This window comes from Tympanuchus pallidicinctus, unplaced genomic scaffold (genome assembly GCF_026119805.1).
Source record: "Tympanuchus pallidicinctus isolate F22 unplaced genomic scaffold, pur_lepc_1.0 scaffold18, whole genome shotgun sequence".
In the NCBI taxonomy this organism is placed as follows: Eukaryota; Metazoa; Chordata; class Aves; order Galliformes; family Phasianidae; genus Tympanuchus; species Tympanuchus pallidicinctus.
In genome coordinates this window covers 1,018,801-1,033,685 of record NW_026294699.1, presented here as the reverse complement: position 1 = coordinate 1,033,685, position 14,885 = coordinate 1,018,801, and the positions used below count along the sequence as shown (strand labels likewise).

Below are 14,885 nucleotides of genomic sequence, written 5' to 3'. Positions count from 1 at the left end.
TCATCTTTCTGAGAATGAAAGGGAAAATGAAATAAAAGCAGTAAGTGAAATTAAGAGGATCAGAATGTGCCGTCAGCTTTCACTGAAGATATACTCCACTCATGAGGAAATGCACACAGATACACGCTGTACCTTTTTATCAGCTTGATGGACTTGAACGCCTCGTCCATGTCCCCAGCAGTCAGATAGAAGCTGAAGTTCAGCATGGCATCCCGGGTAGCCTTATCACAGTCTCCTAATCCAACGAAATCTCTCATGGGTCGTCTGGAAGCCATCTGCAAGACCTTTGAGCCTGACTCCGCTTGTCCTTTCCCGGTTTCCCCTGGCTAAAACGAGCACATTGTCATTTAGGTATCAAGGAGGATGAAGTTTACTCCTCTCAGTGTCCGAATGTTAAATTTCCACTGCAGTGCCAGGATTTCTATTCCTACAAAACCACGACCAGTCGTGACAATAGCCACAATATTTCTGATCTTCCTAGAAAATACCCCAGGGCATGAAATGTCACAGACGAGCTTAGTGCGCCGTGAGTCAGAATGAACAACCAACAATTCAGGATAGGCAGCTGAGGGGCTTCCAGGATGCCACCCAGAAGAGGCAGCCATGGTTCCAACAGCTGCTATCGTAGTCTTAGCTGTTAGTTCAAGTCTGCAGATTTCTGAAAGTTTCAAACTTCTGCGGGGTTTGTTCCTTCTGAAAAATCAATCCGCTATTCTGGAAGTTAACAATAGAGACCAAGTTCATTTATTCTTGCCTTCATGTGAAGGTTATAAATATTAAATCTCAGATTCAAGATATTCCCCATACAATACGTAGTTCTCAAGCCTCTAAACCCTCAGTAATAACCTCACTGGTCACTGAAAACCACCCCAGAGGGGCTTTGTAAGACAATAAGAATCAAGTCAATCACCAATATGATATTATCTGTCTGGAGTGTAAGGCAGCCATTTTCACAACCCAATAGCAGAAAATCATCCCAGTCATGACACCGAATTTCACGTATACCCCATAGCAGCCTTATAGTAGAGGAAAGCATTAAGAGTTGCAGAAGCCATTGCAATGTAGTATTTGAAATGCACTATTTTAAAAATTATTAGGGGCAGAAACAATTCAGGATAGACAGCTCAGGGGTTTTTAGGATGCCACCCAGAAGAGGCAGCAGATTCTAACAGCTGCTAAAAGATAAACCGAAAGCACATTTTGGTTTGACTACAGTTTGGGGAATTTCTGGAACCAGGAAAGGTACTACAATAAGAAGAAACGATGGAGTGAAACTCAGTCAGGCCAGACTTCTTCACAAAAGCACACATGGCTGCGGTGGGCCCTGCCACCCCCCCGCCCTGCCCTGCTCTGAGCCCCCCAGCTCAGCTCCCCAGGGCCCATCTGTGGCCATTGGCGCCTCCAGGGATGGGCGCCCGCAGCTCTGGGCAGCACTGCCAGCACCTCACCGCCCTCTGAGTGAAGGATTTCCTCCTAATATCTAACCTAAAGCCTCTCTCTCAGTTTAAAACTGTTCCCCCTTGTCCTACTGTTGTCAGACTATCACCATCAGCTGTTGCATCAACTGGATTTGTTGTATTTAAAGCACACTACCCCTGTAGTAAAACACGGTTCCAAAATGAACTACTACATACCAATTTTGTCACAAAGCTGCATGTAACCCTACTGAAGGAAGGAAATGCAAACAAGAGAAAAGCAGACAATGAAGCAGAGCTGGATATTACAGTTAACAGATACTTACAGATTTATAGACAAAGTCCCTCCAAAAAATTAACTAAAGGCAGCAATAATCCACACAGATGGGCAGAGAGAAAAACAAGAGAAGCAGTATCAAAGTAAAATAGCACAAGTCATGATCAGGGAAGTGTTATGTTAACAGAGTGGAAAATGCAGCAAATCTTGGATGTTTCAAACTGATGGGAAAGTAAGAGAGCAGCTCCAACAGCTAAATATATTTCAAGTGAAAAAAATATCTAGATAAAAGTCTCCTTGTTTAAATTAACCCAGTATATGAAGTTCGGTTCACATAATCGCACTGGTCTGTTATTCAGAAGAAAATCATGGGATTAGAAGTCACGTTAAGTTCCTAAAATGCCTTGGCAGAAGAAACAAAATAGGTTCCTCTACAAGAAGGCTGCAGGAGATTTCATTATAATCACAGATCTTAACTAAGATACTCATGTCAGAGCTTAACCAGAAAACCAATCTGTAGAGAACAGGCTTAACTTTCTCCACACATAGCATTAAGGTACAGACAATTTTGTCTTCACGGTCGAGTTTCCAAGATGTTACAGCATGCAATTCTAGTGTTTGCAGCAAGGATGCAGTGTCAGTGCAGAATGAGCATTCTCACTCTTTGCTGTGCTGTGGGAAGTAAGCTCCACGCCAACAGGAAGCGGGCTGCTGCTGCTGAAGCTAGCAGGAACTGTGTGCTGTCATGGGATGTGCAAGCCTGACACACACCTCAAATGCAAAAGAATGGTGCCTACATAACAGTGAGGTTTTGCTGCTTTTGAGCACCTCCTTAGTTGCAATGCCTGGTGACTACAGTGTCTGTACATCTCATCCAGTCCACAACACCCAGGAAGAATATTAACTTCATGTCACTGCTACAGCTGCCACTGGATTTGCCCTACTTATTGCAGGCTTTTGGCTACGTTTGAGCCCTACAGAATGAAAATTTGGAACCTATGGGAGGCAAAGGAATTGTGAAAGATGCCCTCACCTTTTTTGCAAAGTAAAAATGTGGTACATCAATGCCCAGAAGAACCTCATACGATGAAGGCAGTGGGAAGCTGTCCTGAAGCAAGAGGCCGTGTTCTTCAGTACTGAAGAATGACACGACCCAAACATCCACCTGGAAAAGAAAGTCGAGAATTGTTTTGTTTTTATGATGCAACATCCTCCTCTCGTTTTGTTTTTATTTTCCATACTCGGTTGGCAAAACCTTCTCTCCAAAATAATGACATCCATTCTCCCACACCTGCTGGAAAGAGCCGAGCCACGCACTTCCTCCCTGCAGCGAGCTGCCAAAGATTCACTCTGTGTGTCAGACTGTTCCTACTGCAAAGGGCCCTCGACCTCTGCATCTCAGGAGCTAACTGCATCAGTCACAAAAAGAGAAGCCCCAGGCTACAGGCTGATGTTCCACAGGTCTGTCAGATCCCCTTGTTTCCAGCATTTTTTAAACACAGCATTATTTCTGGTCCAATTTCAGCAGTTCACTGCTTTGGGTTCCCAGGGAATGCACCAACCATTTAAACACTGTCTGTGTAATGGCTGACTTATTCAAGTCAAAATACAAGCATTTATTTCCAACTGAAGTTTATCAGACTTCTCATTTCTTCAACAGTAACCACAGCAAAACCTTCCGTGGAATAGGGGCCAAACATCCAGTTACACTCCTTTCACATTCTTTTCTTTTTCAACTTTACATGGAAACATTTTTGCTTCTTTACACAAGGAATATTAGGTTAAGTGTTCTTTTTTTTTGCTGGAAGACCCCAGCAAGCTACTTTGAGCCATCCCTATTCCACTCTTCGCAATATCACTTTCTATGTTGACCTTCCCAGAATCTTTTTTACAGCCAGTTCAGCCAGCAAAAGAAACAAAGCTTTCCATCTCTAAATGGAAAAGAATTGACTAAAATTATGCACAAATCAGAATACTAATTGAACATGGACTTTTTAAATTAAAGGAATATTTAGGAAGACACTTCTACAGACAAATTTTTAAGGGCTACTGCAAGCATGTCAGCAGGTTAAGCAGGGAATGGTTGCTGAACTGATGAAAGCTCTTTGCTTGCATTGTTTCTGATCTATAAAAACTTCCAATTTTTCTACAAGATGATGCACACAACTACTTCTGCAGGTTAAAAAAATACCAATGATTTGGTAGGGAAAACATCACATAGAGCAAAGAGAAACAAAACCAACCATACCGTGCTCTCAGTCTGACTGTTCTTCTGACCTGGGCGCCGTACTCCTGTTTCAGGAGCTGTTTCACATACAAAAAGTCTCGGTTCACTGCAGTCCCAGAAATGGCAAACAGGGATGTGACTGTGCAGCTCTGGATACTCCACAACAGACCTATCAAAAACGAGACACACAGAATCATAGAGTCACTGAGGTTGGAAAAGCCCTCCAAGATCACAGAATCACAGAATTGTAGGGGTTGGAAGGGATCTCCAGAGATCATCGAGTCCAACCCTCCTGCCAAAGCAGGTGCATCCAACGTAGATCATTCTCTGATGAGTTTACTAGTTTTGATTTCAGGATGCTCTAAAATGAAGCACTGATAAATGAATCACTCACACAGACTCTGCTACTCAGAGTCAGTGAAGCTGTAATACCAGCTTGTAGTGGCCTCTTATGGGCTGCACAAGACACTGCACTTGAAAACAACTTTCATTACTCACATTTGCCTAACTGACAGGATTTGCAATGGGTTGTTCATTCTACTTTGCAGCACTGAAAACCACACCATAATTTGGTTTGCCCATAACTCCTAGTTGTTGAAAAGGACTAAATCACCTTCTATTCTAAGGCTGTTACTTCTTAAGAAAACTTCATTAAGAAAAATCACTGTAAAAACAAATAGAAATTTCTACCCTAATGTTCCACTGTATTAGAAAACCCAGTTGACTGCATTTGCTCTCATTGCTGCAAGGATTTCCAACGTGCTGTGGTGTTTGCACACTGATAGGCAGCTCAGCTCCACCGTACCACTCTCTACTTCTTCTTTCTCTAAAGGTTAGGGGGGGGAAATGCAGAAAAAGCTCATGTATTGACAAAAAAAACAGGGAGATCACTCACCTATTACCACTATTGGTAAAAGGCTCAGCAGAAAGGAGATCAACGCAGCTTTTTGCCTACTAATAGCAGCTTAGAGCAGGGAAGCAAAATCAAACTAAAAATACCTCCCTTCTTCACCCACCCTCTTCTACCTCCTTCCCCTAAGCTTTGCAGTCACTCCATAATGCTTTGTTTCGTTTCTGCTGCTCTTTCCTCCTTGCTCTCTTACCCTGCTCCAGCATGAGGTCCGTCCCTGGGATGCTTCCCAAACTGATCCTTTGTGGGCTTCCTTTGGCAAGGAACACCTTTCACTCAGCTGCATGTTGTCTGAAGAATCATCACCTCTCCTCATGATTTTAAGCTTGCTTTACATAGCTTTTTTTGGTACTCCTTAGTTAATGGATCGGGAGAGCCAGGGATGCAGGTTGATTGGCTGCTAACGCACCAGTTTAGTCAAAGTAAACTTGTGAGTGCCAAACTGGTCTCTATCATCTTTTGATAGGTCTTTCTTAGAGAATGAGAGGGGTGCCTGAAGACTGGAGAATATCTAATGTCACTCCAGTCTTCAAAAAGGGCAAGGAGGAGGATCTGGGAAATTACAGACCAGTCACCTTCTTCCCTGATGATGCAACTTGTTCTGGATGACATCTCCAGGCAGTTAGAAAAAAAGATGGTTATCAGGAGTAGACGACATGATTTCACCTAGGGGAAATCATGCTTGACCTATCTGGTACCCACTGGCTGGGTAGAAGAAGGGAGAGCGGTGGATTTTGCATACCTTGACTTCAGCAAAGTGTGTGACAGTCTCCACAACACCCTTATGATGAAGTGTGGGATAGGAAATGTGGGATAGATGAGTGGAGTGATGGGTGGATAAATAGGTGGACTGGCAGAGCTCAGAGGGCTGTGATCAGTGGCACAGAGTATTGATGGAGGCCTGTAACTAGTGTTGCTCCCAGGGGTTGGTGCTGTGTCCAGTCCTGTTCAATATCTTCATAAACAGCTTGGATGAAGGGATAGAATCCACCCTCAGAACATTTGCTGATGATACAAAGCTGGGAGGAGTGGCTGCACACCAATGAGACCTGGATGAGGCCACATCTGGAATACTGCGTCCAGTTCCACATTCCTCAGTCCAGAAAAGACAGGGATCTCCTAGAGAATCCAGTGGAGGGTGACAAAGATGATCAGGGGCCTGGAGCATCTTCTGCACAAAGAAAGGCTGAGATACCTGGGACTCTTCAGTCTGGAGAAGTCTTAGGGGGGTCTCATTACTTTCTAAACATTTAAAGTGCAGAAGTCAAGTCAATGGGCAAGACCCTTTTCAGTGGTGTGCAGCAATGGAAGAAGTGGCAATGGACAAAAACTGGAACACAAGTTCCATACAAACACCCTTTTTTACAATGAGAGCAACTGAGCCCTGGAACGAATGGCAAAGAAAGGCTGTGGAGTCTCCTTCACTGGAGATATTCAAGACCTACCTGGATACTTTCCTGTGTGACCTACCGTAAGAACCCTGCTTTAGTAGGGGAGTTGGATTTGATAATCTTCAGAGGTCCCTTCCCACCCCTACAGATCTGTGATTCTTGAGAAAACAATTTAAATGGCCTAAACTCCTACACAGAGTAATGCCAGTATCAAGATGTTGCTCATCTTCACAGGGCAGATTACCTTAAAGTCTCACGTAATAATGCTCAGAATTGTTACCTACCTGCCAGTACCATGCCCAGAAGAAAGCTTATCTCTACCAATTCCTTGTTCAGCTTTGAAATCGAAGAGTGTAACTTTGTCCATTTCAACATCATAGAAACAGACCTTGGAATCAGTACTCCCATTTGCCTACAAGAAGGCAAAAAATATTGCTGAAGCACACAGTTAAAGAAAAAGGCTGATAGTTTGGATAGTATGTTTATCTCATCTGATCCATATTCCTATGGTTTCGTGTACTTGTAATCATACAAGAACATTCTCTGCAAGGAGTATCAGAAAATTACCTGGTGTTCTTCTATTCTAGCAAGTTTGCTTTGGATTTCTTTGAAATGCTACAGAACAGCTTTTGTACTGAACTACTGCTTTCATTGCTGTGCTCTTCTCAGAAGTACAAAACCTTAACACAGCTTGACTTAAGCATTCAGCTACGTGCTTGCTGTGCGCTTTGCAGTCCCAGTGCAGTGCACAGAAGTTGAAGGTTTATTTCTGTGAAGTTAATCTTGCATCTTTAGGAATCATCTTGACCTGTACACCAGTCTGTTAACTGGTGTTGAGGCCACAGGGTGCTAAATGAAGTTTTGCCTCACCTTGCTAACAAGGATGCTGACTTTACTGCCGTTAGCGTTGCATTTGACAGATGCAATGTTTCCAAGGCCAGGAAACAGCTCAGAGAAATTCTTGCTATTGCAGTGCACTTTTGCCTCTCTGTGAAATGGAACAGACTCAAGTCATACAGTGGCAAGCATGTGACAACAGCTGTTGGCCAAAACATTTTTCAAGTTAAAAATAAAAAACCTTATCAACAACACCAACAAGTTATTTCTACCTCCCAGGACCAAGGCCGCAGACTCTTGCTTCTCCTGCTGTGACCTGCCTTTCCTCTGGAAGTTAAGGAAGGAAAGGCTCATTCCTCAAAGAGCTAGCAAGAACAAGCTCCCATGCTTCTCCAGGAATCCAAAAAGAGCAATCCTACCAGAGTTTTAAATACAGAGGCCTGCATTTTGCTCTGCAAGTTGAATGGTACTGTAATGTTGAATACAGCCTTTCAATGAAGTTCAGCGTATGGAAAAAAAAACACTCTGGAACAAAAGAAAAGAAAAATCACTGGGAGTGGGGGTTCATTTATGTCGTACCAGTTGCTTTCCAACTGTGCACAAGTCCCAAAAGACTGTCCCATCTCTGAAGAATCTCATCACTTCTACAGATACAAACCCAGAAATTATTCAGCAAAGAAGACAAACCTCATCAATCTAAAGAATGTAACAGAAAGAAGTGACAGTAACTCAGACCCATAATATGATTCCATACAATAGATCTTTGATTCTGTAAAAATGACATTCTTGGGTTACGTTTGGACTCTCATTTATTTTAAGTCATCAGTTTTAGCTTTAAAATTAAGGCGTGCTATGCTGTCATCATTTGAGGAGGGGTGTCAGGGGTTTTATCATTATTAGCCTCCACAATTTAACAGGCTACAGATGAGTTCAGCTAGTAGCTTTCACTATCAACAACCATAACCAGTCTAATGCCTGCCCAAAACTAACACCTTCAAATTGTGTCCTATGTCGTATGTAGGCAACTTCAGTCTAGCAGTTCTCTGGTCACAGTACCTGAGAACAAAGATTATTTTGCTCTTACAGGTAATTTGGAAAAACTTCATCATTAGAAATCATTTTTTGAATTGAACATTGTGTCAGGCACATCCTTCACGTGCCACAGCAGTTTGTCAGAATGGGAACACAGCATAAGTTGAACAAAATTAAATAAACCTCTCACTTAACCTAATCAGGAGAAAGAACAGCATCCACAATTCACTTTCTTCATGCATTCACTGGATTCAAGTTTGTTGGTTTATGAGAAGCTGAGTCTTTTTGTCAGCTTTTCTGAGACTGTCAGCAGAAATGATCATAGAACCATAGAAACCTTAGAGCTGGAAGGGGCCTCTGAGGGCCACCCAGTCCAACTCCCTGCAATGCACAGGGACACACAGCTGAACCAGGTTGCCCAGGGCCTGATCCAGCCCGGCCTTGAACGCCTCCAGCAGCCTGTTCCCGTGCCTCACCACCCTCACTGTGAAACACTTTTTCTTTTATCCAACCTAAATCTCCCCTCTGTGAGCTTGAAACCATTTCCCCTTCTTCTCTCACCACAGACCCTGCTGAAGGGTCTGTCCCCTTCTGCCCCCTGTAGCTGCCCTGCAGATACTGATGGGCCGCTCTCAGGTCACCTCACAGCCTTCTCTTCTCCAGGCTGCACGTCTTCCATAAGTTCTCCATCCTCTTTAAGCTCCTACATGCTTTGTTCCGTGACTTACCCAATGATTCTGCTCTTCCCTTGCTTCAGAAATGCCATCAGTTCATACAGATTGCACGTATTGTCTTGAGGTTCAAAGAGGTTACTGCTTTTCAAAGGATCTAAGTCAGCTAAAGATTTCCCACCCCTCACACACAAAATGAGCAGATTGTTTTTAAGGCTTGTTAATACCTGCGAGAGAGATCGAAGATTTTAAAGTGAGCCAAATCAGTTCCCACAGCCAGGAAGTTTCCACAGACATCCAAGAGGCACGGATTCCCCTCTGCTTCAGAAAACACCAGAAGCTGTTTAACTGTTCCCTGAGAAGAAAAGAATAACACTAGGTTTGGACATTTGGGTTTAACTAGGAGGGATTTTATTTTGTCTCTAAGCCAGCCAATGAATCTCTGTATTAGACAAATCACCATCAGCAAAATGAAAGAAACTGCTCTTTACACAGACTTCAAAAGGTCTCACAGTCTGCTTCAGGTTGAAAACGAGATGTGTGGTCTCCGAAAGAGTTCAAATTTTTCTTGTGTTGGCCCTTTGATAACACACCTTTTTTCACTAAAGAAGGATGCATGAATACAGTCCCTCAACGTTCATTAATATGAAGTTGGAAAAACAAATAATGCATACATAAGAATGGAATCATTCCTTAATCTGACAAAACCTACCTTTTCTTGAATATTAAATAAAATCATACATCAGAACTATAAAGATTTTATCTCTCCCTTTGGTTATGGTTGACAAGGATAAGCTTTAAGTGACACTCCATAGTGAACACACAATATGCAGGGGATATTTTCATCCTCTCAAAATGCACTGTTTTCTATTAGTAATATGTATTTGTATGCTAACAATTTAGATCCTCATAAGCAGTCTGGTCCTTAAAGCATTCTGTTTTCTATTATAAATACTTGTTACTGTTAGCTGAAGTGTAGTAGCTGTTAAATGTGACACACTAAAGAACTCAAATTGTAAAAGAGCTCAACAGGTTTTGCCTGTGACAAGAGTACAGTCAGCAGGTTTGCACAACTTCCTTTTATCTTCTAAACTGCAAATTCAGTCTCTGAAAAACAGTGAGATGAATTCCTTGCTCTGAGTTTTCATCAGCTCTTACCTGCCAGGTACGAACTTGGACCCGATACGGCTCAACTGTGTACAGATTTTCTCCATGCACTGACAGAACTGGAGAGTCACAAAGAAAAGAGCCTGGAATGATCACAATAAAAGCATCATCACAATAAGCAGATGGCTGGGACTTCTGTGTGTGTTTTGGTGTTTTAAAAAGACTTGAAATGACTGCTCCCATCTTGCACCAACTGCATTTTACAACCCATGACTCCTACTGGTTCCCAAACTCCTTGGTATTCTGGTCTTCCTCCAGTCTGTCACTACAGTGAAAGCTGGGACTCCTGGGAACAGGCTTTTGTACATTCTGCACATAAAAACAAGCGGGAGAGGATGGGGAAGGTGCTGAAATGGGTGATGACAGAGAAAACAAGTAGTGCAGTATGAAGTTCCATCAAGGGAATTCACACGTTCCTTCACTGAATAGAGGAACATCTGTCAGAAAAGAGTGGTTTTAAAATAGTTTCACTGCTGGGAACTTGGTTATTAAAATACAAAGCCTGAACTGTCCCTCGAGACTTTGGGTAGGATTAATGAAATTCTGCATATCCTGTTTCTCAATGAATGAATATGCAGGAAGAATTCATCACAGAACAAACTAATTTACCTTAGCCAGCTGTACATTCAGCAATGTCTGAAACAGCTTTTCCTGACAGCTGACACTAGAACCCACTCCTTCCCCATTCCTGTGCAAGTGCTGTGCAAACATGACTTGCAGATGACACCAGGCTGTGTGGTGCACTCACACACAGCAGGGAAGGGATGCATCCAGAGGGACCTGGGCAAGCGTTAGAGGTGGGCATGTGCAAACATCACGGAGTTCAACAAGGCCAAGTGCAAGGTCCTGCATGTGGGTCAGGGCAATCCCAAGCACAAAAACAGACTGGGCAGAGAATGGGTTGAAAGCAACTCTGAGGAGAAGAACTTGGAGGCATGAGCAGGCGAAGGCATTTTAATCAAAGACCTTATTTGTAAATCATACAGGAATACCAGCATATTCTGAGGTCAATTAGCATGGTATATCCCAGCACATTTAGTGAATAAAGCAGAGATCTAGGAGCTGGCATTTGAGTTCTGGTTCTGCTGATAACTTGTGTAATTACTGACCCATAGTTTTATAATATAACCTTTCTGTTCTACAGAATGTTCTACATTTGTAAGTGCAAAGTGAAAAATGTTATTATAACATGACAGTTGATATGAATGAAGAGAATGTAACTTCGCATTCATTTTGGTCCAAAGAAGGGCAACGAGGCTGGGAAGGGCTTGGAGAATTGTCCTATGAGGAGAGACTGAAGGAACTGGGGCTGTTTGGTCTGGGGAAGAGGAGGCTGAGGGGAGACCTTGCTGCTCTCTTCCAATACCTGAAAAGTGACAACAGCAGAGCGGGGTTGGTCTCTTCTCACTGGTGACAGGATGAGGGGAAATGGCCTCAAGTTGCACTGGGGAGGTTTAGGTTGGATATCAGAAACAACTTTACAGAAAGGGTGGTTAGCACTGGAACGAGCTGCCAGGGAGGTGGTTGAGTCACCATCCCTGGATGAGTTTAAAATCCGTTTGGATGTGGTGCTCATGATTTAGGACATGATTTAGGGGTGGGTTGTGAGAGTTAGGGTGTGTGGTTGGCTTGTGGTTGGACTCAATGATCTTTAAGGTCTTTTCCAACCCGAGTGATTCTATGATTCTATGGTTCAATGATTCTGGAACACAAACACTTCAACTCTGAACAATTAGCTCATTGCTTTTTTCCAAATCCTACCTGCATTTCTTAAGGTATCTTCTGAGCACTCAAAGACAGTAACTTGCTTCCCATTCCAGAGCACTACAGCATCCTAAAAAAAATTTTTAAAAATGCACTCAGTGTCATCTTGACTCATGCAGTAATTTATGCAGAAACACTGAGATTTTGCACACAATTGCCACCTTTTACTGGTTGCCCTGTATATTAGGTTGGAAGGATTTGCAACTGAAAAAAACTGAAGTCAGTATCCAGAGAACTCCCAAGTCAGTGCACCACATGAAAACCAGCACAATATGATGACTATGAGCCACGAGAGTACTTCTGTTATACAAATGGAATAGCAAAGAATTATATTAAGGACTTGGAAAGTCTGGTCTCTAAACTCCTAGCTAGGCAAACCGTTGAGCAAATATCCAGAAAGATCAACGTGACCTTGGTAGCGAAGACTCCGTTCACAGTCATATCAACATGAAGATTGTGTGTGGCTCCCGTGCTGAAGAAGGTCACATTAAACAGGCTGGGAGACACCTGCACAGCAGCCACTTGCTGATTATAGTGACACGACATGGCCTGCTCACTGAGGATGACCACAGAGCTGATGCTGTTCACTGCCAGGAGGTTTTTTCGGGAGCCCCACTGCGTGCGGGAGCAAGAAAAGAAAGCACAGTGAGTAATTGCATCTGAGACCTCAACAGTCACAACAGCATCCCAACAACAGTAAAGGAACTGGTTTTTGTATTAAAATCATTTTTCTTCTTAAGATATTGTTATACCACCTTATATTTGAGAGAATCACACTTGAAGGGGTTAATAACACTTTGATTTGTTGCACTTGCAGTATCTTATTTGATTACCTCTTTCTTTCCTGCAGTTTTGATAGCCCTCTCAGTGAGAGCAGTTCACATTCCTCAACAAACAGTGCTATGTCACAACTAAGTGATCCAAAAAACACAGGGATTCTTCAAGGAAAAAGAGGAAGTATTCCAGCTAACTTTTTAAGCGAGTGTTATGAAGATGCATCTTTCCCATCCTATTTTAGGATTGAAAAAGAGCGCTCGTACAGAGCAGAGCAATCCCAAAATTGAACTTACACTTCAAAAATTCACAGAACAATAAGATGTGCTTCTGAGATGGCCTGCAAGGACAGACTTTAACACGCAGCTGATAAATTATTTCTTTATGAAGGAGGAAATAATGCACCTTTTTTCAATTGTCTTTCCATATTCACAGCTAAGCAAAAGCATCTGACACTGATCATGTTTATTCCTACACAGGACAATTCCTTTCAGAAAGCACTGGGGCAACCAGCTGACCATCCAGGAGCTCTTCTTCCTTAAGATGTTAGTGAGAAATGGTCTGAATGTTTACAGTCTGGAACCTATAACCACATGCACAGTGCAGGACAGTGGTGCTCTGTCTGAACTCCAACTCTATTGATAACACTCCCTGATGAGCAAGTTATCATCACGGGTTTGAAACAGAAGCTGCCTTCATGGCTGGGCAGGGCACACAAAGGCTGGGGGTCAGGGGAGGAGGCTCCTGTGTCCGTAGTTGGTTTTTGTGTTTTGTGGTTGGTTGCTGTTTTGTTCATTTGTTGTAAAACTAACCAACATTTTCTGACAAAAGCAGACAAAACATCATTTTATACGTAAAAGTATAGTGTGTCCTTCTGGGGAGCACCTCTTTTCACATGGAAAATATTCAGATGGAAATATATATTTGTTATTTAGCTGCCAGTGAAAGCAAACTTCACACTGAGACAGTGACAAAATAAAAAAAAGCCCTATCTAGAAAATAATTTAAATTAGACTTTTTTTGCCTGCTCTGTTAATACATTTAGATAAACTTCAGATATTAGGAAGAGGTTTTTCAGCAGAGGGTGGGTGCCAACAGAGGGCATGGAACAGGCTCTCCAGAGCCCCACACTGAGCTCTGGGTGCTGCTGTGCCAGCGGTCGGATCGAGGATCCCTGCAGTCCCCTCCAACTCGGGATATTCTACACTTCTATCAAAGGTGACATTTCTGCCAGTCCGTCTTCTCCAGAAAATAATTTCAAGGTGTTGAATCCAAAGAGTTGATCAGTGAGAAATATGAAGGAGAGATGTTGGGATTTAAGGATGCTGCGACTCCCACTTCTCCAGGGCAGAGAGATCTACCAGGGCTGCTCCAAAGGCAATGCCTCCTATTTGATTGTATTGGCCCAAGATGTCAGAGGTAGGGATGGCAGTAGAGATTGAACCTTTCCACCCATATTCCATTATATTTTGTTGCCATGTGACGGATGGCAGCAGAGTGTGACAAGATGATGTCTGACATGAAAGTACATACAAAGCAAATGTGCCATTGAACTTCATGAGGGAAAAAATGACAACTGCTGACATTTGACACTTGCTGAACATTTAAGGAGACCAAACAGTGGATGTGAGCACGGCGAGGTGGTGGTGATGCATTTCAGCAGTGGTGACAGTGAGGCACCTCCATGGGTGCAGATTTCTGGAAGCACAGCATGCAGCTCTTGTCCATTGCTGGCAAAAGTGCAAAGTTAATGGTGGTGACTACACTGAAAAATAGTGCTTTGTGGTTGAGAATTCACTCTATCAAAAAGTATTACAGTGCTCTTTGTTTCTGTTGTGGTTTCCATGGAAACAAATAGGAGCAATCCACGTATTTGCATTTTGGTGCATATTGCTGGGCATTTCATCCCTGTCTGTAACACAAGAGCTACAAGCAGTTAATACTGCAGCTCATTTCAATTTTGAAAGTTGCTTTATTGAAGGGCTTTCCTCCTTCAGGAAGCTGAATGGTCCCTTTGGCAGTGTGTGCATCTGCAGATGAGCAGTCATAGTTGTCTATTTCACAAACATGGCATACTCAGCTGATGTTTCTGAAGCCTTAATAAAATGCAGGAATGCTCTTTCTTTCCTTACCTTTATCTGAGTGATATTTCCTTCTTTCCTTACCTTTATCTGAGTGATATTTCCTTCAAGTTCTGTAGATGCATGGAGCTTCCACTTCTCCTTGCCCTCCAAAGCCCCTGTGCTCTGACTGGATACTGACATGTTCCTCCACATTGCCACTCTCCCTTTGTTAGTACCAGCTGCTAGGAGACCTGCCAGTCACAGACATTTCAGACACTTCTTATCTTATTTTTATCTTATCAAGCTTCAGAAAAACAAACAGGACACAAAGCAGTAGGCAGCCTAGCTCTGCTTCTG

General features: G+C 42.8%; 1 protein-coding gene across 3 annotated transcripts in view; it reads right to left on the bottom strand.

The window, feature by feature from the left end:
• IFT140 (intraflagellar transport 140) overlaps window positions 1–14,885 on the bottom strand; it is a 76,860-nt gene that overhangs the window by 44,963 nt on the left and 17,012 nt on the right. For all 3 annotated transcript variants that reach the window (XM_052679919.1, XM_052679920.1, XM_052679918.1), the window contains 10 exons: window positions 14,631–14,779; window positions 12,103–12,306; window positions 11,689–11,761; window positions 9,919–10,010; window positions 8,988–9,115; window positions 7,091–7,208; window positions 6,505–6,632; window positions 3,941–4,088; window positions 2,726–2,857; window positions 133–326 (listed from right to left, as the gene is read on the bottom strand). In XM_052679919.1, the coding sequence (XP_052535879.1) occupies window positions 133–326; window positions 2,726–2,857; window positions 3,941–4,088; window positions 6,505–6,632; window positions 7,091–7,208; window positions 8,988–9,115; window positions 9,919–10,010; window positions 11,689–11,761; window positions 12,103–12,306; window positions 14,631–14,779 (1,366 nt within the window). The remainder of the gene's footprint in view (window positions 1–132; window positions 327–2,725; window positions 2,858–3,940; window positions 4,089–6,504; window positions 6,633–7,090; window positions 7,209–8,987; window positions 9,116–9,918; window positions 10,011–11,688; window positions 11,762–12,102; window positions 12,307–14,630; window positions 14,780–14,885) is intronic.